This window comes from Meriones unguiculatus, chromosome 3 (assembly GCF_030254825.1).
Source record: "Meriones unguiculatus strain TT.TT164.6M chromosome 3, Bangor_MerUng_6.1, whole genome shotgun sequence".
Classification (NCBI taxonomy): domain Eukaryota; kingdom Metazoa; phylum Chordata; class Mammalia; order Rodentia; family Muridae; genus Meriones; species Meriones unguiculatus.
Genome location: NC_083351.1, coordinates 144,926,634 through 144,952,706, shown reverse-complemented (window position 1 = coordinate 144,952,706; position 26,073 = coordinate 144,926,634). Strand labels below are relative to the sequence as shown.

The following is a 26,073-nucleotide window of genomic DNA, read 5'->3' as shown; positions in this document are numbered from 1 at the left end:
TTTTTTAATTGCTGGGCAGCATTGTATTGTTTAAATGTACCACAGTTTCTGTATCCATTCCTCAGTTGAGGGACATCTGGGGTGTTTCCAGATTCAGGCTATTACTAATAAAACTGCTATGAACATGGTTGAGCAATTGTCCTTGTTGTATACTTGAGCATATATTGATTATATGCCCAGGAGTGGTATAGCTGGATCTTGAGGTAGCACTATTCCTAATTTTCTGAGAAAGTACCAGATTGATTTCCAAAGTGGTTGCACAAGTTTACATTCCCACCAGCAATGGAGGAGGGTTCCCCTTTCTCCACATCCTCTCCGGCATGTATTATCACTTGAGTTTTTGATCTTAGACATTCTGATGGGTATAAGGTGAAATCTCAGGGTAGTTTTGATTTGCATTTCCCTGATGACTAAGGAAGTTGATAATTACGTTAAGTGTTTCTCTGCCATTTGATATCCCTCTACAGAGAATTCTCTGTTTAGCTTTGTACTCCATTTTTTAATTGGATTACTTCATTTTTTGCTGTTTAATACTTCTTTAGTTCTTTAAATATTCTGGATATTAGCCCTCTGTTAGCTATAGGGTTGTTGAAGATCCTTCCCAGTCTGTACACTGTCATTTTGTTCTGATGACTGTCCTTTGCTTCTTGGGAAAATCTCAGAAGCTCCGAAGGAAGTTATCTTTTGCTCCAGCCTTCAAAGTGCTACTACCATCCTGATTGCTCTTTTGGATCAATTTGACTTAGGCTTTGAGGTATAGCTTTTTTTTCTAGAACTTATACTTTGAATTATAGAGAACAATAGCCTCTTTACTCTGATTTTTTCACTATTTTATTGGTATATGCCAATATTAAAGTGTGATGTATTTACTTCTGCTCAAACAAAGTTTTGAAAGTGCATTTTTAGGTTTTAATTCTAAAAATTATAAAAAGCTACTAGTTATGTTTAAATGTGTTTTGTCATTTCAAGGCAATAGTTTCTAATTGGGTGATTTTTTCTGATAAAAGTTTTCTAATACATTATTCATCACAAATAACAATATTTTTTCAGCTAAATCACCTTAGGGAGTTATAAAAAGTCTCCCAAATGATTAACATTTCAATATTCTACCCTCATTTCGTGGCAATGCAATTTACAAGAATGAAATAGAAAATGGATTTGGTAACAGTGGGGAGTTTATACAGAAGAGGGCTTTCTTTGGTCTGCTGTTCTTTTACTGTCTTATTGTCATACTGCCAAACATATGACTCCATTTTAAAATCAAGAAATCACAATAGTACTGTGAGACTTAGCAGGAAGCACACCGAGCTTCACTGTGTTGGATAAAGAGGAGACAAAGCAGACACCTGCTCTTGACTATTTCCACATCCAGCCTTACCTTAATGCAGGCAGTCCTGAGCAATCCTCATTTCAGAAATCCTGATAATGGATATGAGCCATGGTAAATTTTTGGAAATTACCGTTTCAAAGGAACAGTAGGAGTTGGCAGGTTATGTTTGCAAGAGCCCTGTCTTAAGAGATGATCGGGGTTTTGGATCCAAATGGTTATCAAATAATCCCCAGTTAAAGAGCTGAATCATATTCTTTGAGACATCTATAAACAGGGCCATCCAGTCAAGAATATCAAGGGTTTAATGAATCCAGAATAACAGATCTATTTTAAAAAAGAGTCTCAGATTTGTAGAAACAATCGAAGAGGGGAGAAGAAACCAGAGGATGTTTTTCCATTCTGTGTTCTAATGATCTGTGATAAAGCCTTCCATCAAGTGGAGAATGAGTAGTTGAAAAATAAAATTTTTGGAAGTCATTAGTTCAATGTTCTTTGGTTTTCTCAGTCTGCCACTAGATGGGACTCTTACATCCTTTCTTTGCATTCTCAGCCTCTTTATCCATCATTTATCTGGGGGGTGGCGATGCAAAAGAGCATAACAAACAAACAGAAGCTATAGAAATTTGAATGACACAGATTCTTCACGTCATTTTCATTTATCATTCTAAGTCTGCAAAATGCACAGTTTAATAATCATTGTAGAGACAAAATGAATCCGGTACAGTATCTAAGAAGGAAGATAGAAGGAGAGTTTTATAGCTGTTAGTTAAGTGCAAATTTCAGAGGTACAAATGCTCATAGGACGTAGCCCAACAATTCAAGAAATCATCAGTTCAATTTTTTTCGAGTGGAAAGGTTTATTGTGGAGTAGGTGCCAGTGCTGTGCAGATGCCACTGTCTTATGTAATTTAAAATGATGTTTATATTTTGATGCAATTAAGTCTCATTGTCACTCGACTAAAACAGGTAGAAAACTCGAAACCCCATTCAGCTTTAGTAACCATTTTCCTCTAGGCGTAGTCATTCCCCAAGCAATTAAAACTTTTCTATTAATTCTGTTATTAAGAGAAACCTCAGAGGCTTCACCGATAAAATGCAATGGTAGACAAATGATATTAATCATTAACTGATTTTGAAAAAAAATTCCTTTTTAAATTTTGGCAAAGAATGTGGAGTTTCAAGTCAGAATGTCTTAATTTTGTCTTACATTTACTACTTGATAATACTGTGATTTTCGGTAAGATTTTTAACCTCACTTTGTTTCGGTTTTTCTTTCTATACATTTTATTAACCACATCACTTAATGCAGTAAAGATAACCTAAGGGGGTGTGTTGATGTTTCATTAAGGGATGAAAACAAATGCAAAAGTACTTCCTTCTGAATCAATCTGACTAAGAATCTTTAATTTTTGCATGTGCCTCCATCTGCCTGTGGTTAGCAAACTATTTGAAAACTCTGATCTCTGTCCCTCTGTCTCTCTAGCATATTATAAGTCACTGAAATTCAGTTTTACATGCTTGCACAGGCTGCTTCTTAATATTAAGATATCAGTACACAGGGGCATATTAGAACATCTGACTATCCTACTTAAATTTTCTGGCCACGATCAGATATTTGTGAATTTTTCTTACCTTAGCAACTTACAGTAGCTTATTCTTTAATTCTCAAAGGTTGCCTATGCATGCCTGTTCATTACTTTAGTAAGCTTTCATGCAGATTCTCTGATTACAAATCAGACACAAATACCCAGAACAAAATTAAGTCTCCCAGAATTAAGTGATAGGCATATGACTAATAATAGTAGGGGTCTTATTTTTAAAATCACATGTTAAAGTTAAGAGGCTGAACTTCATAGTCCAACGCTGACATGTGCAGAGTTTGCAGTCTGTCTTTCCTATTCTTACAACAAACTAAAGCTGAACAAAATGAAAACTAAGGTGTCTCATTGCATTCACCAGTGAACCATGATGACAGGCACGTTGTCATCCCAAATTCTGACAAGGCTGGCAAACTCAGAGTGACACAGCCAAGAGCTCTTACCTGGAAGAGAAGCTGTGGAAGCCATATGCTGGTTGGAACATTGTCACAGTAATTTTGATGAATTGCTTGGGACTGAATCTGCATTAGTGTGAGGATGAGAGGCTTATCAAGCTGTAGTCTTACTGGAACATCACATGTTCATGGACTGTAACTAAGATCCTTTACTAAAAATTCAAGAAAACTCTGAGAAGTACAGCCAGGTTCAGTGCAACTGGTAATTCTGAGCTTTGCCCAGAAACCTCATTCACAACAAAACCTTCTGGAGAATGTGCTTGGTTGGCTGGGACTTCTCCCTGGAGATAGAAATGGAGATTTATTTATCCAGTCCATCTAGCTTTTCTGACTTAACCCAAAAGTGCTGTTAATTCTGATGATTCATTGTCTGGCAATTGAAGTTTCATGGAAACATATTATGAATGTTGTAGCTAGTTGAACAGCTAGGACAATGGCAAAACATTTGTGAGTGCTGTAGTTTTAGACACAGGTCCACTAGAAATGAGATGGAGTCAACAGGTCAAATTCTAGATCCCCTTTTCCCCCGTACATTCTCATTATACCATCACTGTACGCTAAGAATTTATCTGTAGCTTACGCCTGAAAGAATTGAAAGTCACAGACCCTCTCTGAGAAGGAATATTAAAGGAACTGAAAATCTACAAGAGATAAATAGAATATCTTGTAGTTCATTTCAGGTGGCATTCATAACTACAAAAGGCATCATTAACACAAAACAACAAATATTAAACTAAACTAGAACAATTATCATGAATCATGCACTATACAAATCAACCTCAGTTCCCGTTCTCCAACTCATTACAGTTTTCAGTAACAGTAATAACAATAAAATTACATGATATTACCAAAGGTAAAATTAAAACAGAAACAAAAGAGACAAAGCCAACACTGAAACCGTGATTTAGTCATTGGAATTGATGGTTGAAAAGTGTAACTATGTTTGCTACAGCCATTAATATTTAACGCATCTGCTGGTAGACATAAAGGATATGAAAAAGCTGAGTTATACAGGCAGAGGGATGTAACTAGGTAATAACCAAAACTAAACATAGGTTTCATTGCATACACGCATGAATGCCTATGAACAAAGAGAAAAACAATTAAAGGTAACAATAGGAACTATTGAAATTAAAACAGTGTGGAAACAGAATTTAAGGAACAGGTTAAGCAGTAAACTGTCTGAAAAAAAAAAACTGGTGAGATTCTAGGTATGTATTATTGTAAATTTACCAAAATGTAATTCAAACAGAAAAATAAAACTAATCAGAGAATTGCTACAATGTCAACAAATATTAAATATTCATAGTTGGAACATAGGAAAAAGAAGGAAGTCAGGGATATATAAAATAAATATTTGAGATAATAATGGTTGAAAATGTAGGAATATTAATTACAGGCCAAACCACCGAAACCGGAGCAGAAAGCCTGGAGAGCAGAAATAAGTACAAAAGTATGTAGAACACCCAGAAAGCTGAGTGTGGTGTTACCCATCTGACACTGCAGCCCCAGCACGTTGGTGATCTTGGAGACTCAGAAAATTTATCTAGCTTAGTCTCTAACATACGTTCTGGACAGCCAAGACTACATAGAAAGACATTTATCAAAAAATAAAAAATAAAAATAAAAAGCTGTCTTCAAACTTCAACAAACTGCATTCATAAAATCTTGGGTGGGGTTAAAGAAGAGAAATGACGGTCACCACAAAAGCCAAAATCATCACCACAGTTAGAGAGACAGCATCTGAAGTAATCTATAATTGTTGGTGGTGGAGTCTTGCTTGAAATCCCGGCTTTGGGGGGCTGAAGAGATGGCTCAGTGGTTAAGAGCACTGGCTGCTCTTCCAGAGGTCCTGAGTTCAATTCCCAGCAACCACATGGTGGCTCACAACCATCTATAGTAACATCTGGTGCCCTCTTCTGGCATGCAAGCAGAAGACTGTATACATAATCAATAAATTAAAATACTTAAAAAAAAAAAAAGAAATCCCGGCTTTGTCTTTTCTTTCATCTTATCTTTCATGCTGTTCTTCCCGGAGGACTAGTTTCTGTGTCCTTCTGAAATGCACATGTTATCTACTAATCCAGTTCATTTTTTAATATCATGTTACTCCTTACAACCTGTTTCTCTACAGTAGCCTTACCAATCCTGCTGGTTTACCCAGATTGACCTATTATGGGTTATCAAGCAACTTGCCCAATTGTAGTATAGGACATATTTGTGCTCTGACTTTTTAATGTCCCTTGGATAATTCTGATTTTGCTGAATAGTCCCCCCAAAAAAAGTGGGGATTCCTTTATGAAAGAAAGGATCAGTTTCTTGATAGTATGCTAGTAAATACACGGTTTTCCATTAGAGGTCACTGTGGGAGCAGTTTAAATAAATATTTATAGATTCAATAACTGTGCAATACGTTTCTACCTTCCACCAGGCAATTTTTTTTTTTTGTTTTTTGTTTGTTTGTTTGTTTCTAAGGAACAAAGACAGGCTGTAATCCATACGGTTTACTTGGGTATAGGCTTGTGCAAATGAGTATACACACACAGGAGATGACAGAGGAGTGCACAGGACAGGTCAAAAATTATCTCAAGGAAAAGAATGCAAGGAAAGCGTTCACAGCATGGCTGCTATAGAGAGTGGGAGCCTTTGCTCTTTGTTGACAAGTGCCTACAAAAGTAGAATTCAGCAATTGTTAATAATAATTCACTCCATGAAGGAATACGAGTTGCCAAAATATGAAAGTGGGGAATGTGTGACAGAGGAAAAAGTGCAGGTCAACAAAAACATGTACGTTTATCCAGGTTGACAAAATATTTATTATGCCTCTTCACTGGATTGTAAAATCTGAAATTGCTATCATTTTGATTGTGGACACTTTAAAAAGAGACCTTTAAGAAGCAAAGTGTTTGAATATGGAAATGAGTTTTGGCTATTATGAATTCATGACCTACTCATATAAGACAGAAGAATAGCACGTCATACCTGAAGCCACGTTGTGGCTACACAAACTGTAAATAGACCTTCTAGATCATAATTGTCTCTGTGTTCTCACAAAATTTGATTTAAAAGAGTATGAAATAACTAGGTTTTACAACAAGGATAAATGTCTACTAAATTATACCTAAGATATAGAAGACCCACCCTTTGATTGGATAGGTGCAGGGGAGCCATAAGTTACAATTGTAACCTTTCTCAATGTAGTAGTAATATAACATAGACATTATTATGTTTGGGAAAGGGGCGAGTATTGTTTTGTTCACTGTGGTAAAAAAAAAAAAAAAAAAAAGACAGAAATGATACGTTTCATCAGACTCTTGTTTCTGCCATTTCTAGCAGTAGCCAGCAGGTGGTATCAAACAATTTTACATTTTTCCTCTTGCAGTTTTTGCTTCAGATTATTGAGACTTTTTCTCCCTAATGTACTATACACACCAAACCTCCTCCCTCCTCTTTCTGTGTCTTTGTCTCTCTGTCTACCCCTTTTGCCCCTCCCAACCTCCTCTCTCACTGTCTATCTCTCTCACTCTCTATCTCTCTCTCACACACAAGAATTTTATATTACGTTTATTATTCAATTTCTTAAATTCACTTACAGGCTGTTAGTGTTTCTTCATATGCACACATGCACCTTTTTAAATCAGAAGACCCAACTTTGTACTCTGTTAATTTATTTCATCTCAATAGCAACGCTATTTTAAATCCTTACTTAAAAAAAAATAACAAAACTGATATAAAACAAAAAAAGAACTAAAGAAACCCCCCCTCCCTAAGATCACAGGTCAGAACTCAGACCTCTGACAGTGGTGATTAGTCCTTGTGTGGTGTTGAAACTACTCTCTCTGATTTGACTTTCCTCAATCAACATATCTTTTACCCCAGTGCTTTAGGGTTGCTTCACACAGGGACCATTTACTCAAATACAGGGAGTAGAATATGAATTAAACATAGGAAGTTTTGTGACTATTTACACTGCAATATAAAATGAAATCAGGATGTACAGGAGTTAGGGTGAGATGTGGTCTTTGTAACCATCATCCACATGTTCACACATATGCAGAGATTTTAACTGATGAAGTACTTTAGGGTACTTGCCTTTACATGCTACTGAGAAAGATCTTGTTTTCCCAGAGAAGATGTGCATTGTAAGGTGACACCAAGGTGAGAAGGAGGAGCACTGATGTAAAGTTATGGGAACACTCATTTACACAGTGCATGATGAGCTAGCAAGATGCCGTTGCTGGAAGACACTGCAAAGTTTTTGAGCTTTCCAGATAAGTGAATCACTTCTTAATGTTCAGCTCTTTCTGTTAACATTGTAATGAGAACCATCTGGGTTGAACCAATAGACAGAAAAGCTGGCATATGAAAATCTCATCCTTGTAGTAAAAGGGAAAAAGGGAGAGATGACAGGAGGAAGGCACTTTGCACATGAAGTTAGCAATGCCCTTGTCAAATTCAAAACCCTTTTGAAAGCAAATAAAGGGTACATAAGGAAAACCTTTGAATATGGTAAAAAGCTAATGTCTGCATGGAAGATTCATATTGAAATGGCTGCTACAGTGTATTCACTTCAGTAAATGGACCTGAGACTAGTGTTTAATCATCTAGGAACACAAGCTTCAAAAAAAAAAAAAAAAAAAAAACTGAGCTTATGGTCCTCAATCACTCGAACTTGAATTTTTAAAAATTAATGGAAATACAGTTACATCATTTTTCCTTCCCTTTCCTCCCTCCAACCCCTCCTATGTCTCCTCTCTTTAATCCCTCTCATATACAACCCAACTTCCTCAAAATTTGATGAACTTTTTTCCTTTAATTGTTGATATATATGTATATATATGTATATGCATACATATGCCTATGTGTACATGCACTTCTCTCTCTCTCTCTCTCTCTCTCTCTCTCTCTCTCTCTCTCTCTGTGTGTGTGTGTGTGTGTGTGTGTGTGTGTGTGTGTGTAACCAAGTAACCACAAGCTTCTGAATCCAAACAGTTTGACTTATGTGCATATGACTTTAAGGTTGATCAACTAGAGATAATCCTGGGGCCGGTCTAACTTTCCTTCTCTTAGCAGTCTTTAGTTGCGTGCAGTTCTTTGTCTGTGGCTAGGTCTCTATGGCATTCTCCCTTTCACTTCAATGTCAAAACAATGATACTATCATTATCTAGGTCTTGCTTAGGTGGCTGTACTGTTGAGGTATTATAGGTAGAGCTTCATCGTCATTTCAAGGAGAAACAATCTCACTGCTGATTTTCTGGTTCTCCGACTCTCACATTCTTTATACCTACTCTTCTGTAATGATCCCTAACCCTTATGTGTGGGAGTTGTCTTGTAGATGTTTTCCCTGAGCCTGGGTTTTCTCAGGATCAATTGATCTCTGAATTATGACTGGTTGCCGTTTTCTATAATAGTTTCCATTTGCTACAAAGAGAAGCTTCTTTGATACGGGGTGAAAGAACACTTTTCTGTGTGTATAAACATAAGCTCTGGAAAGCAATTAGGAACTGTGCTTGTCTAAAAGCGGTGATAGTATATATGTCTCTAAAATCCATCACTGCACTAGTTTCTAATAATTGGCTAAATTTTAAGAGCAGACACAACTTTCTTCCTGTTGAGCAGGCCTTAAGTGTAAATGGCAGCTGTCAGTTACCATCAAGATATGCATACTGCTATGCACCTTTAGGGATAGCTTACCGTGCTAGTAATTGTTATAATACCTTGTTGTCATAACTCCATAAAATTGTTGATGGATTAAATGTGCATATGAATTCAGGGTTGACCTTGGGAGGCCTTGACAGCTCACAGAGTGCTTTCTGGAGCTATGGAAGACAGACTGCAAGAAAGGGGGTCTCAGGTTAGGTCTAGGTCAAGTATTGTGAGTTCTGTGTTTGAAGTATCTGGTATCTTCAGCAAGAGAGTCTTACTTTTAATCTGCGACAAAAAACCAAGGAAAACAACAAGTGTGTTTTGTGAGTTAAGTGGACTACTCTGATTTATAATTTGTGTGATGGTTTTTCATAACTGGTACTAGGGGTTTGTAAGTCCGTGGCTCTTTTATGAAATATTGACAACCCATGTGGCATATATGTTTATATATGTTTATGTACATGTGTATAGACATATACATATGTACGTATTAATGTACTATAAAATATAAATCTTTTCCTTGAGACTTTATTTAACATCTGTCAAGTTATTTGTACCTCTTCTTCCTTCTTCTTCTGTTTTTGATTTTTTCCTTACTTCCCAATAAAAGTTTTGCTCAATTTTCCCCGTTTCCCCTCCTTTTTGTTACCTTTACCCTACTTCCCTTTCTAGGTCACTCCTTCATTTCTCTATTAATTTACCTGATTTTTTCAGTAGGTAAAGAGTTTAACATTAATGAATATTAACATCTATTATTTGTGAGGAGTCATAATTAATTGGAAATAAAAGATGCTATTATATGCCCATTTTGAAATTAATTCGTTTATTCTAATAAAAAACTACCCCCTCCAAAGCAAACAAACAAACATCGCTGCAAGAAAAAATTATAAAAATTAATAAATTTTCTTAGCTATTAATTGCAACAAGTTACTAATGTTATCCTCTTAGAATCTGCCCTTATGTATTTTTATATTTTATTTTAATTTTTATTTATTTTAATTAGTAATATCTATTTATTTATTTTTTATGTATGTATGTACACCACATGCAAGTCCAGAAGAGAGTGTCGAATACTTTGTAATTGAAGTTATAAATAGCAATGAGCTGCCATGTTGGTGCTGGGAGCTGAACCCAGATCCTGTGTATGAACAAGTACTCTTTCCCACTAAGTTATCCCTCTTGTCCCTTTTTATTTTTTAAAAGTACAAAACGGAAAGGAGAAAAATGAGGATGAATGGTTTAATGGGGACATTACTTTGTGTGTGTATTTTTGTTCTTAAACGAAGGTAAGCCACATAGGTGACACAAAAGCCCTGGACTACCTACCAAAACTCCTGCATCAGTCATGAAAAACTTCTCTTTAAATTACAAGTCAGATTAGCCCGTGTGCCTTCCAGAACAATATACACTGCCTCAGCTTCCCTTAGTTCCCTAATAGGTTGATGGTAAGTCCCTGTTCTGGGGAAATCACATACTTCAAACACTAAACTCAGAAGATTTGAGCTATATGTTACCTGAGAGGCTCCTTGCAGTCTGGATTCCATAGTACCAGGAAGTACTACATAAGCTTCCAAGGGAGGGAAGCCATCAACAGTTCTACTTTGCTAAGACAGCAAGGAACTCTAACATTGACCAGCTTGGTAAGCTATTCCTCAGGGTAAAATAGAACCAATCATATCTTGATAGTAACTGACTGCTGTCATTTAGACTTAGGCCTGTTCAACAGGATGGAAAATCATGAGTGAAATAAGGAACCTAGACAACAACCCAGGGCTAGTGAGGTCAGAGACCTCAGAGGAGAAACTTTTACCACCGTGTTTCTAGATCAACACAATTGTTAGCTTCATCCCAGAATGTATGCTTATACCCACAGATAAGCATTTCTTTCACTCCATTATCAAGGAAGCTTCTCTTTGTAGTAAATGGAGACACTTACTGAAAACCACAACAGATCATAAAACAGATATACGGATCTTGGGACACCCAGCCTTAACACAACCTCTACACCTAATTAGGGAATCTCTGAGGAGGGGGCAGAAAGATTACAAGAGCAAGAGAACCAGGACATGTACTGTGAAATTGTTTCTTTTAGAAATGACAAGGAAGTTGTACCCAAGAGTCTTTAACAATATGGCTGCCTAAATAGAACATGGATAGTGATAACAATAGGCATGCTGAAGTGGAAAAGACTTTTAAGTGGCCCCATCCATACACACACATACACAAAAAATAAAAAAAAAAACAGAAAAAAAATCTTGAGAGAGGGAAAGTAAGTCTCTTTCAAGATTGAGCCCCTTGTTGTTCAACTAATCCAGAGTGATCAACCCTTACGTTATACACAAACAGCCATACGCTACTGACATATATGTGTGTGTGTGTGTGTGTGTGTGTGTACAGCAATCAAGGAAAGCATCAATTTAAGATGAGAGTATTAAGAGGCAGGGGATGTGGAAAAATAGAAGGAGAGATAAGAGGAGGTAAATGAAGTTATATTTTATTTAAAATTCTTAACATAAGAATAAAATAAAATTAAATCAACTAAAGAAAAATATGTAAAAATTCAAATTATCAAATAATTTTCCAGCTGATGTTTTGTTATAAAAATAATAAGATCTAGTTGTTTTTTAATATTAGAAAGAATTAAGCATCTTTTTTAAGGTCCTCCTGTTGTTTAGCTTCTTTAGGTCTGACTAAGGATGATCTTTTCTAATTCCATCTACTGGCTTTCAGATTTCATGATTTCTTTGTTTTTAATTGCTGAGAGCAGTATTCCATTGCGTACTACAATTTCTGTTTCCGTTCCTCCACTGAGGGACATCTAGGTTGTTTCCAGATTCTGGCTATTATGAATAAAGCTGCTATGAACATAGTTGAGCAAATACCCTTGTTGTATGGTTAAAAAATTTTCAGATCTATACCCAGGAGTGGTATAGCTGCCTCTTGAGGTACTGCTATTGTCAATTTTCTGAGAAAGTGACAGATTGATTTCCAACTGGTTATACAAGTTTACATACTACCAGCAATGGAGGAGAGTTTCTCTTTCTTTACATCCTCTCCTTCATGTGTTGTCACTTGAATTTTTCTCTTAGGCATTCTGATGAGTATAAGATGGAATCTCAGAGTTCTTTTGATTTGCATTTCTCATTCAGAAGGGTAAACAGGACAGATACCAGAAGCAGTAGAAGAGAGAGAACAGGTTAGGAGCCTATCACAGACATCCTCTAAAAGACTCCACCCAAAAGGGTATTGAAGCAGATGCAGAGACTCACAGTCAAACTTTGGACAGAGTCTTCTGGAAGAAGCAGGAGATAGAAAGACAGAGAGGGGACAGGAGCTAGACAAGGCGACCAACAAAGCCAAAAAAGTGTGACCCAAAGGGGACTTCAGAGACTGATGCATCAACCAAGGACCATGTATGGAGAGGAACTAGACCCCTGCTCAGATGTAGTCCATGAGCAGCTCAGTCTCCATGTTGGTTTCCCTAGTAAGGGGATCAGGAGTGTCTCTGACATGAACTTGGTTGCCTATTCTTTGATCACTTTTCTCTGGCAGGGCGACCTAGCCAGCCTACAAAGAAAGAGGATCCAGGCAGTCGTGATGAGACATGATAAGCTAAGGTCAGATAGTAGGGGAGGAAGACTTCCCTTGTCAGTGGACTGGGGGAGAGTGATGAGGGGGAAGAGAAATGAGGGTGGAACCAGAAGGAGATTAGGGAGGGGGCTATAACTGGAATACATAATGAATAAACTGTTAAAAATGATAATAATAATAATTAATAAATAAATAATACAGGGAAATACGTAAATCTATGTAATAATGTAGAAAAGCAGCAAAATAGTAAAATTAGTTGCATTTCATTTCTACTTCTGATTATGATATTACATTCTCTCTAAAATAACTGCTGTTTTGTCCTGTGTTTTATTTTACTGAGTTTATTGACATATATCTATATTGACATACAAACACAACTGAATATGTTTTCATTACATTTAATTAGCATAATTTCCTTAAACAAAATATCTCATGGACATAATTACAATCAGCTTATAGCTTTATTTTCTCATTGCTATGATTTCCTGTTGCTCATACTGTAAGTAGTCAATAATATTTCAATGTCTCTGGCAATTAAATGTCAATTTGTGTTATTTTCTTTCAGAAATGTATTCACACGATTGTCTTCCTGAATTCTATAGTCCATATCCTTTTGTCATGTTGGTAACATAGATTTCTGAAAATATTGCTACATTATAAAAATAAGGATAATTAAAAAAAACACATTTAGTGAACCAGACTTTGTGTTAAGTTCATACTTATCTTCACCATATTATACCGAAATAATTACAAATTATATTTGATTTCTACCTGAGGAAAAACAAAACCTTTTATATGACTTGATCAGATTATTTGGTTAGTGACAAACAGTTAACACTAGCCCATGAAGTCTGCAAGGGAGGCCATCAGAGGGCCTATCCTCTGTTAACCAGTGATCCACATGGTTTTGTTTTTCTAGAAGAATTGCAGATGTCACAGGGTAAATTCCTTGTGACATCTGCAAACAATAAACAGGAGTTCTGAGATTATAGCTATTCATAAAAGTCATTTTTTAAAACTAGCAAAATTTATGAAAATTAACATTTGCAGAGCTTTGCAAATTACCTAACTGCGGCACTCCAGGGTACACTTATTTAAGGAAGAGGTAGTTGAGTTTTGTTGATAATAATAAGCTTTGAGGTGTGTAGTCTCATTGCATACTTCCTAGCTAAATGTAAACTATAAAAATAATAGCCTGCCATCCTGAAAATAGAGAAAGTAAAACAGATTATTCAGAGATAGTGAGTAGGAAAGAGGGATGGCTATGTGAATAAAATCCTTGTCTGCTGTAAGATAACTTGATTTCCAATCCCATGTACAAATAGGGTGTCTGAAACCCCAGTGGTAGGAGGTAAAGACAGAAAGATTTTCAGAGGTTCACTGTACAGCCAGCTTTGTCAATTGGTGAATTCCAGATTCAATGTGACACCCAGGCTCACAAAGGTAAGGTGGGGAAAGCTAGTGGAAGATATCTAAGGAATCTTCCAGCCTCCACAGTGAATACAAGAGTATTTGCACATGCAGTGTGTACATGCATACAATATATACATGAACACACACACACTATTTATGCTCAAAAGAGAATTAGCTTTGTGTGAACTTTATGGTGAGTCCCTGGAAGACCCCACCAAAAGCATGTATTTGTTTTCCCAAACAAAGTGGGTGAGGATATTCAGTGAAATCATTTCCAGGCAGAGGCTTTAGGGATTAGACTTTCTCAGGGCTACAAAAAAACTATTCGGGGTGAACTATGAACTAATCACAAATACTGTGAGGGAAAGCTGGAGAAAGGGTTGTACATAAGAGTTGTGGAATGCACTGGCATATTTCTTGGAGTCTTTAAGTCACATACTGCCAAAGTTGTATGTGTGTTTAGGAGACACCTAAAAAAAATACGATGTTCTCACTTCTGCTTGTCCTTAAGAATCTATAGGATTCTTCTTCAAATGTTGATAAAACAGTGTTCATGTGTTTTGAACTATATACATGGAGCTGCTCGTAGAAGATTAAATTCTTTTCATTTTTAGGCATTGAAGAAAAGCTCTGTGAATTCCTAAGATAGATGTATATCAATCTAACAGAGTTCACTGGTCCCAAACTAAGATATGAATACAAATACTTAGATGTTGTTAGGACAATACCCAACATAACAAAAAAAGCAAAGCTGATGTTTGATATGAAAGAGGCACTCAACAATTCTAAATAATGATGGAGACCCAAAGACACTGAGATCTCATAGTCAGTGTGCTGAAATAAACTGTCACCCAATAACTCCAATCAAAACTAAGTTTAGTAATGTAAGCAAAAATGAAATATTCTTCTAATCAGAATAGTGACAAAATAAAATAATGTAAATATGTGAAATAAATATATGTATGTTATGCCAGATTTTATTCTCAGCATCTACTTCACCTCAAATATAAAAAAGTAGAGTAAGTATTGTCATTAGCAGACCATGAGCAGAGTATCATCAAACTGAATGAAAACAGGATGGATAAAAACTAAAATCAACAGAAGAAATAATAAAAAATCAACAGTCAACATTGCTCTGTGAAAACTAGTAAATATGTATTTTTCCTTTAGCATCTTGTTTGTCTAGATTTTGAAGTGAAATACAATGTGAGAATTATATATGTATATAAACAAGCATAGAAAGATAATGGTATAATTGGTGATAAAATTACAGTAAGCCAAAATACATATGCTGTTGGTATTTAGTTGGCTTTAATGTAAATTATATTAATACGAATTTTAGTGCCCAAGATAACCACTAAGAAAACAGTTAAAAATACAATATTAAAAAGTATCCGTTTGTTATGTCTCTTTTAACAAAATGGTCATCCATAAACTATAAATAGAGCATTCACTTTTGAAATCTGAATGTCTAAGACGAGGTGGGTCCATTTGCTTAGTTTCTAGTGAAGGCCTAATGGCATATGACATCAGAATGGTTAAGAGTGCTTCCTGAAAAAAAACAAAAAATCGATAATGAGACAGAAAGCCAAGGCTATTCAAGGACATGATTTGAACCCTCTCTCTCTCCCTGGGACATGTGCTCCCTGTCCTCTTTCCACCTTTCTCTTACTCAGTCTGTCTTTGCAGTCTTGCCCTCTCTTTCTCTTACTGGCTTGGCCTCAATTCGACTCTCCCATGCATTATCTTAATGCATTTTGTGAGTTCTGTCCATGTAGCCCAGTCCTTGTCAAACTGTCCCTTTCTTTAAGAGATTCCATCACTTCAACCATATTGTAGATTCCAGCATCGAAAATTTGAAGTACACTGAAATAATACCCAAACTGTAGTTTAAAACAAAAGAAAATTAATGTGTTAAACATTACTGCAAGGAAAATGTCATTTCATTTTTGTTTTTTTGTTTTGTAGGCTTATGCATACATACAGATTTGCATGTATTCATTTGTCCATTTGAGCAAAAATTCTGAAAGAAAATATAAGTCAACCTAACATCTTTAGATGTATTGCTTTGAAATTATGTGTTTCTATTGTAAAAGTCTATTTTTAAAATGTTTTTTCACTCCTTTTATTTTTTTTAATTAAAGAAATTAATATTCACTTTGTAACCCCCTGCCACCCCCTCTCTTCTCCCCTTCCAATCCCACCCTCCCTCTTCCTTCTCCACGCATGCCCCTCCCCAAGTCCACTGATATGGGAGGTCTTTCTCTCCTTCCTTCTGACCCTAGTCTATTAGGTCTCATCAGGAGTGGCTGCATTGTCTTCCTCTGTGGCCTGGTAAGGCTTCTCTCCCCTCAAGGGGAGGTGATCAAAGAGCAGGGAAATCAGTTCATGCCAGAGCCAGTCCCTGTTCCCATTACTATGGAACCCACTTTTAAAAATATTTTTAATTACACTTATTTACTAATTATTTGTGTGTGTGTGTGTGTGTGTGTGTGTGCGCGCGCATTCGTGAGTGAGTGCATATGCGCAAATAGCATAGGTTGAAGACAGCTTGTGGGAATTCATTCTCTTCTTCAACAATGAATCCCAGAAATTGCACACAGATTATCATCAGGCTTGATGGCAAGTACCTTTGTCCTCTGAGCCATCTTGCTGGCTTTCTGAAAGCATTTTTAATAATAACAACAGCCAGCAAGATCAGTTTGTTTTCCACCTTCACTACCACATTTTATGCACTCACTCATGACTGAATGGAATAATTGCTGCTTTCTACTACTGATTTTCTTGTGCATGAGGGAGAAATGGTATTTTATCCCAAGGAAAAGTGAAACATAAAATAGTGCCCAAATCTTCAAATTACCAAAATCCAAGCACATTTCTTTTGTCTTAGTTAGGGTTACTATTGCTGTTATGAAAACACCAAGACCAAAACAACTTGAGAAGGAAAGGGTTTATTCGGCTTACTTTTCCTTCACCGTTGATCACTGAAGGAAGTCAGGACAGGAGATCCAACAGGGCAGAAACCTGGAGCCAGGAGCTCACACAGGCCATGGAAAGGGGCTACTTCCTGGCTTGCTCTTCAAGGTTTTCTCAGCCCACTTTCTTATAGAACCAGGATAACCAGTCCAGGGATGCCACACCCACAATGGGCTGGGCCTTCCCCATCAATCACTAATTAAGGAAGTGCCATAAAGGCTTGTCCACAGCCAGATCTCATGGAGACTTTTTTTTTCTTTTAGATTTATTTCTTTTCCTCTCATATATTGCATCCTGACTACAGTTACCCCTCTCCATCTCCTCCCAGACCCACTTCTCACCTCTCCTTTACCCCCTGTCCAACCCTACTCCATTTTCCTTCAGAAAAGAGCAGGCCCACAAGGGTTATCAACTGAACATGGCCTAACAAGTTACAATAAGACTAGGCAGTCCTGTTAGGCCACAGAGGAGGGCTTTGCAGCCAGTCCTGAAGATACCTGATAAAACAGGATCAGATGAATGGGGAGGAGGTCCCCCCATCAGTGGACTTGGAAAGGGGCACGGTGGAGATGAGGGAGGGAGGGAGGGACTGGGAGGGAATGAGGGATCAGGACACGGCTGGGATACAGAGTTAATAAAATGTAACTGATAAAAAAAATAAAAAAGATAGGTCCGCATACATGGAAGCAAGCCAGATCCTCAGCCTTAGCCAAATGTGGAATTGTTCGTGACATCGGGAAGGTGGAAGGCGGAAACCAGCTCCATCTTTAAGGCATAGCATTCCGCAGCTCTCTACAGTTCCCCCTTTTTGTTTTAGACGCATCAGGCAAGAGTAGAGGTCTGATCTCTGATATTAGAAATAAATAGGCACGCCTGGGTTGGCTACCCAGAGGCTATTTAAGCTGTGGGCTGGCTTTCCCCATGGTCCGAGGATTGTTCAAGGTTCCTGAATAAACTGCATTGAAAAAAATAAAATAAAAAAAAATAAAAAAGAAAAAAAAAAAGAAATAGTCCTTGTTCCTCTTACTATAGGAAACCAATTGGTTACTGAGCTATCACGGGTCACAACCGAGCAGAGGTTCTAGGTCATATCCACTCATGGTCTTTGGTTGAGTGTCCATCTCAGAAAAGACCCTGAACCCAGATATGTTTGGTCCTTGTGGAGCTCCTATCCTTTCCACATCAAACTCCCCTTCTTTCATATGATTCCCTGTACTCTGTCAAAGGTCTGCTTATGAGACTTAGTATCTACTTTGAAACACTGCTAAGTAGAGTCTTTCAGATGCCTTCTGTGGTAGACTTCTGTCATACTTTCAATGTATATCCCATTTGTCTTTCTAAATTTGGATTGATCATCTTACCTTGTGTCTGCTTTCTTGATTATCTTCTGTAGGTGTATAGATTTCATTATGTTTATCATATCTTGTAGGTCTATATAAGCGAGTATATTCCATTTTGTCTTTCTCCTTCTGGAATACTTCACTCAGAATGATCTTTTCTAGATTCCACCATTTGCCTGCAAAAAAAAAAAAAAAAAAAAAAAAGAATAGGCACAAACCCTCATATCAAGGTTGGAAAAGGCAAACCATTAGGAATAAAAGAGTCCCAGGAGCAGACAGAAGAGTCAAAGGTACACCTGCTACCGCCGTCATGATCCTCACAAAAGGACAAAGCTACACACACAACCAAAACATACATGTAGAGGACCTAGCTTAGACCCTGTGAGCCCATGAGCCCTGGTTAGTTGATTCTTTGGGTCGTGTTGTTATGGTATCCTTGACCCCTCTGGAGGCATTTTCTAAATCGAGGGTCTCTTCTGTCAAATGACTTTAACTTGTGTCAAGTCGACATACAGCTGTGTCGCACACCTTCTTCCTTTTTTGGTGCTGTAGATTAGACATGTGGTCTTGCCCATGCTTGCTCCGGTATTGCTGCGCGACATCATCAAACTGTTTATTTCCTTTTTCTTTCAAATATCCCCCATATACAGTTAAGCTACTATTGGACTTTCAGTTGATTATAGCCTTTAAATGTGAGTTGCCTGTCACCAGCCAAAAAAACAAACAAACAAACAAAGCTATAAAAGAAAGGAAGTAGTTTTGGAGAGAAATGTCAAAATCTATAAAGTATCCTTTAATTTAAAATTTTAAAAATCTCACATATGGTTACTCTATTTACATCATTTCCACCCCTTCCTTTCACCCTTCACAATCCTCTTGCATCCCCCATTTCCTCTCATATTTATGATTTCTTTTTAAGTCATTGTTTCATATGCACAGAGAGATGGAAGGGGAGAGAGAGCCTGTTGAGTTCATTTAGTCTTGCTTGTATGTGTATGTGTTTAGAAGTGAACACTGAAGATTAGATTATCTGTCAGGAGCTTGTCTCTGAAGTCTGATTCTATTACTACAGCAGTGATCTCTCCATTTTCTTTTTTTGATCTTGGAATGGGACTTTATGATTCTTTTAAAGTTTCGTTTTAGAAAGTTTTGTTCTGAATTGGTATATTTTATTTCAGACAAAGTTTAAGTGATGTTACCCAAAGCTAAGTAAGCAGAGTTAATTCCACAGTTACACAGTGATACTTAAAGTGAAAAAGAGCATCTTAATTACTTCTCAATCATAACTCTGCTGTAATTACTGTGGTGGTTTGGTCAGGTGCTTTAGCATGATTCATCTAAATAAAACAAATCGGTATCATTATGAGGTATTGTGGATGAGTTTTTAAATTAATGCTGATGAGTAATAGGTCACTCTAAAGGGCCTGTGTTCTGTCATGACTAATAGTGCTTCAGTATTAGCCGTCTTTTTAAATATCAGCTGTACTTAAGGGAAAATGGAATTAATGCAGAATAAAGTGAAAAGTATAGGCGCTTTTGGTTGGATAGAAATGACAGAGAGAAAGGAAAGAATAACTTTGGGATACTCTCTTTTCTGATCACTAACTGAGCCTCTGGTTCCTGTCCCTTCTTTTACAGGGGTGACAACTGTTCTAACAATGACAACACTGAGCATCAGTGCTCGAAATTCTCTCCCCAAAGTGGCTTATGCCACTGCCATGGACTGGTTTATTGCTGTTTGCTATGCATTCGTATTCTCTGCCCTAATTGAATTTGCAACAGTCAATTACTTCACCAAAAGAGGATGGGCTTGGGATGGGAAGAGCGTAGTAAATGACAAGGTAAGCTCTCTTTTCATCTTATTTAAGAGAATTTTACGCACATACAAGCTTCTAGCAGAATTCCTCCTAAAATTTGATATTAAGAAGAAAGGTATTAGCTGGGCACAGTGGCACACACCTGTAATCCCAGTACTCTGAGGCAGAGGCAGGCACATCTTTGAGTTTGAGGCCTGCCTGGTCTACAGAGTGAATCCTTGTCTACAATGCAAGCTAAGGCTACACAGAGAAACCTTGTCTCCAGAGAGAGAGAGAGAGAGAGAGAGAAACCAGAAAAAACATACAAGTATCAATTTTTGAAAGTTTATTCTTGCCTGAAATCCATTAAGGGTGCTTTTTAATAGCAACTCTTCTTAAAGCCTCTCCTTAGCACCTGTGTAGGTGTATGTCTGGTGGTGTTGTGTGTGACAATGGGGACTGCCTCTCCATCTCTGAAGTAAGCAGGGCCTCTTCTTAATCCTAATCATCCATTCTGAAGAATCTCAAGTTTATTAAAGCTGTCCATTGGCTCCAGCTCATAAAATGACGAGTAAGTTGATTGGAACCTGTGTCTGTCTGCTCAGGAAATTCATGACTTTAGTCCACCAGCAATATATTATGATAAAGCTTTGAAAAGAAAAGCGAGCACTAATTTCTCCCACTGAAGACTTTATGGCTCTGTCAGTGTGTCAGTGACTCTTCATGCGTCCATACCTCTATTACTACTTTGTAAAAGTGGAGGCACCATTTTCCATTTTCATATCATATGAAGTAAATATGTGGATACTGAAATATTTAAGGAATTTATATTGCTCATGTGGTCTAATTGGGGAAATGCTTTTATTTATTTATTTATTTATTTATTTATTTTTTACTTTGAGGGTTTGCTTTATTGAACAACACAATGAAAATGTTTTCATAAACCACATCTCACTTTTACTATATATCATTTCTTACCATGTTGAGTATTTTTTGTTTTAAACAATTGAAAGTATAAAAAAAACAAACTTACTTGATCAATATTATGGATTAAACAAGCAACTATGTTTTGAACTTAACACCAATGTTAAAAATATTCTATTGGTTTTTTTTCCTTGTAAAAATATCTTTTCTTGAAAACTCACTTGTTCACAAGGCAGAGTTTACCTTCCCAGGCTTGGGGTTGGAGGAGGACCAGGAAGCAGGAGGAGCATGGAAGAAAGGGAGAAGATGGACAAAGGACACCGCCTGTTGGGTAGTGTAGCTGAGATAGCTAAATAGTTTAGAGGTTTGATATTTTCTAGTTCTAGAGCTTTAAAGATTGTAAAATTATAGTCTCTCTGTGTCAATTATTTTGGGAGTTAGTGGGATTAAAGAAAACTGTTGTTTTATTAATTATATGTTACAAAAAATAGGACAAGACAAACAAAAGTAAAGACCCTGAGTATGGGAAATGCTTTTAATATTAATCTTTAAGATTATTGATAGATACCTTTCCATATTTCAAGTACTGGGAGGCTAATGGGTATTTGTGTATAGATATGCCGGTAGGTTTTTTTTTCCCCTAATTTTATAAACTGATACATGACTTAAGAAAGGCTTTGTATATATTATAATGTGATATAACTCATTTTAGAACTAGAAGAAACTTCTATTTGCATTTTTTGAATACTATATTATATATTTTTTCATAAATTTGAAGCACTTGTTGTGGTTTTTTTTGTCTCAGTTATTTTAGTGTATGTAAATATTTATATATTTACATGTTACACTTTGATGACACAGAGACTGAATGTTATAGTTCTATTTTCTAAACAAATGTTCTATTTTCTCTTTCACAAACTATAGAAGTTCTAATTATAGTAGCTAGTTCATTTATAAGTTGTGTTTGGCTACTAACAGAAGTAGTGATGAAAAGGACTTAATCAGTTTTCTATGCTTAACTTGTGGTTGATTCGAGCATTTCCATTACATTTCAAGGTTCATTTGTTCAGTTTCGTTTTCCATATAGTGAATTGCTTTTCATTTTGTTTATCTGGGTACTTCACTTTAGCTATATTGGTTTATACATACACTTTCTCACTCGACGACATGGCTAGGAGAGCAAAACCATAGGCTCTCTTAAAAGTTTTGTTGAGTAAAATATTTTTATTGTAAATATTGCAATACATCGATGAGAGAACCTATTTATCTTAACTGAAAGGTTTGAAAACTTTATAATAGTGGTTTACAAGTGTATTCCGTTCACTTTCTTTATTAAAATGAAATTGGAGATATGTTCCCTTAACTTACCTTTGAAATAAGTAGGTTCATAGAGCTGCTGAAAGAAATGAAGTAGAGTGCCATGAGGTGACCACCTTCCAGAAGACACTTCGCTAAACCCTACCTTCTGCTTTAGTTTTCATGAGATTTAATTTTTAAATAATAGTTAATTTAATTTCAATAATAATGGGAAATAATAGTTTTCTTCAATACAGAGGTTTTGTCCATTCGCGGTCAGTTGTCCGCAGGCAGTCCTTTGCTTTGGCATTTATAAACATGAGTAAATGCAGTTGTATTGTCGGTCAATACAAAGAACATCCAGAGCTCAATCAATGTTTTATAAAATACAAAAGAATAATTGCCATATTAAAAACCACTTAGAGATACATGTCTATACTATGTGTTGAAAACAAGAGATGTGTCTGTAAATTTATATGTCTGGAACTTAGACTTTACATACAAGATTAAGAACAAATGATATTTAATGATTTTTATGTTTCAGCTACATTTGAGCCCTAAGATCTTGATAGATCTTTATACCACGTTTAGCCTCACTTGTGGCATTAGTGAAGAAAACTTCATTCTAAAAGTATACATCCAGACAAAGGGGTCAGATTCTAAAAGAACACATAGGTATCTGTTTATAGAACACCCAAGTACTTCTAAAAGGCTCTTCTCTAGCCTTACCCGAACTAATCTTCCACTTCTGTTGCTGACGCCTCTCCTGCTGCCTTCTAAAACTTATTCCATACATTGTTATTAGTTTTATTTGGTGAAAGTTGCCTTTTGGCATTTAACTGCCTCATTCATATTTTCCTGTTGAGAGACTTAGTTAACTTGCAATAAAGAAAATAAGGACCAACCCCAGATCTACAACATCACACCCTCCCCAGAATTGACACTCCTTTCACCACCCAAACTTCCTGGAATGAATTCTCCCCTGTTATTCTTTTTACTTCAGGTCTTAGTCCTCTGTATCCTTAAATTCTTTCCTTCACTGCCTCATAACTGGTGTTCCCTAATTTAATATCATGCGAACTTTTCCATCTCCCCTTGGGATTCTTTCTGAGCCTTCTGCTGCTATGCTGAGGGCATAGTCCTGGGTCCAGCTCGACAACGTTTTCTCTTTTCATTAAGAAATGCTTTAGTAATGTCAGCATCCTTTGCTCACACCCTGGCAGCTGCCACAATTCATTCCACCCTGTGAAGTCCTTTGCCACAGTCAGAACACATCAAATTTCTCCATCGTGGTCATGTTCCCCAGAGAAAGTCATGTCAGCCTTCTTTGATGCTTTTGTTAGTTTCTAATTGTTTGCCATGTAGTTCTCAATGTCAAAGTTGTACTGAAAATATTTGCAGAAATATCTACAACAGTAGACACATCATCAATTCATTTGTTGTCAAAAATAATGTAGTCCTTGCTTATTGACACAAATTTCAGTCTTTAATATTTCTATTGAATATTATTTCCAATATTATTTGGTTCCATTAAGAGTATGCATGCTTTCCTGAGTTTTGGAAAAACCCTATCATTTTGCATAATTGAATATTTGCACCTTAAATCTGCCTGTCATCATAATGGCAACATAGTTATTTTAATAAACCATTTACTTCTGGGAAGTTGCAAAGTATCTTACATGTCATATACATTCAGTAAATGTGGCATGAATTATTGAAATATTACTAATTCAAAAATCTATAACCAATACGCTTGTCTTGTGATTTACGATACACCAAGAATTTAATAGTTCAGGTATGACCCTGAACCATATCATTTTTTTTAATCTCCCAGCATCATATACCCATCTTCTTCCCTAACCATTTCCACCTGCCTCTAACACTGTAACCATTGAGAGATGCAGATGCTGAGATATATCCAGTCATTTCCAAATTTTGTGATAAAATGTCAAGAACTGGAGCTGGAGAAATGGCTCAGGAGTTAAGAACAGTGTCTGCTCCTCCAGAAGAACAAGGCTTGGATTCCCAACATCCACATGTTGGTTGACAGCTGTCTGTATCTGCAGTCTCAGGGGATCTGACACAACTCTTAGTGGCCTCCTAAGGCACTGGAAATACAAGCAGTAAACCTGGATGCACATGGGGAAAAAAGACACCCATACACATAAAATAAATAAGTAAATGTCCTTTAATTAAAAAAAAAATACTCAAAGAAGTAGAAAGTTGAGACAGAGTAACTGCTTCTGTTATGTGACTGATGAACTGTTTGTACCCCATGAGAAAATCTCTTGACTCAATATTCTTAACAGTGAAAGGGCACCAGTATCTTCAACTCAGATTCACTCAGGTGTTCTCAGGCACTGGAATTCCTAGTGTTAGTGTGTAACTATGATGTCTGTAAATGTGTTACAAATAGGCAATAATCTAATAATTACTAAACGTGGATAATAGCAACTCTACTCTCTCTTCCAAAAGACAAAGAAAAAAATCAACATCCAAACAAAGAAAATCAAACCTCATGCTATCCTTTGTTCATGTTCTTCTTTCTATGCTCTTATCTAGGTATTTACCAGAAATTGATAGCAAAGTCAGGGGCATGACAAAATGTTACATTCCAACAAACAGGGAACATTTTCCAGTATCTGACATTAACTCTTGCTTGTTATCCGTCTTACAATCTCATGATGTAACTCACTGTTATTTTATATTTTTACTGCTTCTGATTTTTAAACATATTTTAAATACACATCATTATCTTAGGGTTAAAAAAACATTAGTGCAAATTACTTAACTTTTCAGTTCTATAATGAATTACTGAAGGTAGAATTCTAAGACTAATATGTTCCAAAAATGTCATTTACTCATAGATTTCCTTACATGATGAAAGATTAGTAGAATTTTCTAAAAGTATTATGTATTTATATGCCTTTAAACATCTTTAATTTACGTCTGGGGATTATCTCAGTAAAATTACTTGGTTAAATCTACACATTTCAGAAGTGTTGAAACTGAAATTCACGTTATCCAGAGTTGGTGCTCATATACATACCCATTACAAATTACAATTATTTCCCTCAAAATAATTATGTGTCTTCATGCCTCTGACATTAGACATGCTCCCCCTTCTTGGTGCGATATCCTCTTTCCTTGCCCAATTTCAAAGTGTCAAAAATGTCTTATCTTATTTCCAGACTTACATAAATTGAACCCCTATATTGCTTTTCCAGAGCACTTGACATTAAATTGCCTTGTATCAGTTCACTAAATTACTATTTTATTTTAAGTAATTCTTTTTACAACTAGATTTGAAAATCTGAGAGAATGGTGGTTTGTCTTATTAGCTATTGCATCTTCTGTCACCTCGTATATAGACTGTCTAGCACATAACTGACCTTAGCTCTTTGTTCAAGCATTTTTAGTTTCAATTCAGTTTTTTTTAAACATTGATTTTGTTTATATATCTGAGACAGTAAGTTCAAACTGGCAAGAAAATAAATAATCTAAAGCACATATAAAACAATATAGTACCCAAAATTTTGAAATGGGCCATTGTTTTTTGATTCACTTTATTAATTTATAGGTAACACCACATTTTAAAGTATACTTTTTTGTTTATTTTTAATTTTTGATTAATTTTTAAATTTCATTTTGTGTATGAATGTTTTGTCTGCATGTATGTCTGTGTACCAAAGGTGCATGATGCCCAAG

General features: G+C 36.3%; 1 protein-coding gene across 1 annotated transcript in view; it reads left to right on the top strand.

The window, feature by feature from the left end:
• Positions 1 to 26,073, top strand: part of Gabra2 (gamma-aminobutyric acid type A receptor subunit alpha2) — a 150,721-nt gene that overhangs the window by 108,999 nt on the left and 15,649 nt on the right. Inside the window, exon 9 of the mRNA XM_060380720.1 lies at positions 19,988 to 20,190. Within this exon, the coding sequence (XP_060236703.1) occupies positions 19,988 to 20,190 (203 nt within the window). The remainder of the gene's footprint in view (positions 1 to 19,987; positions 20,191 to 26,073) is intronic.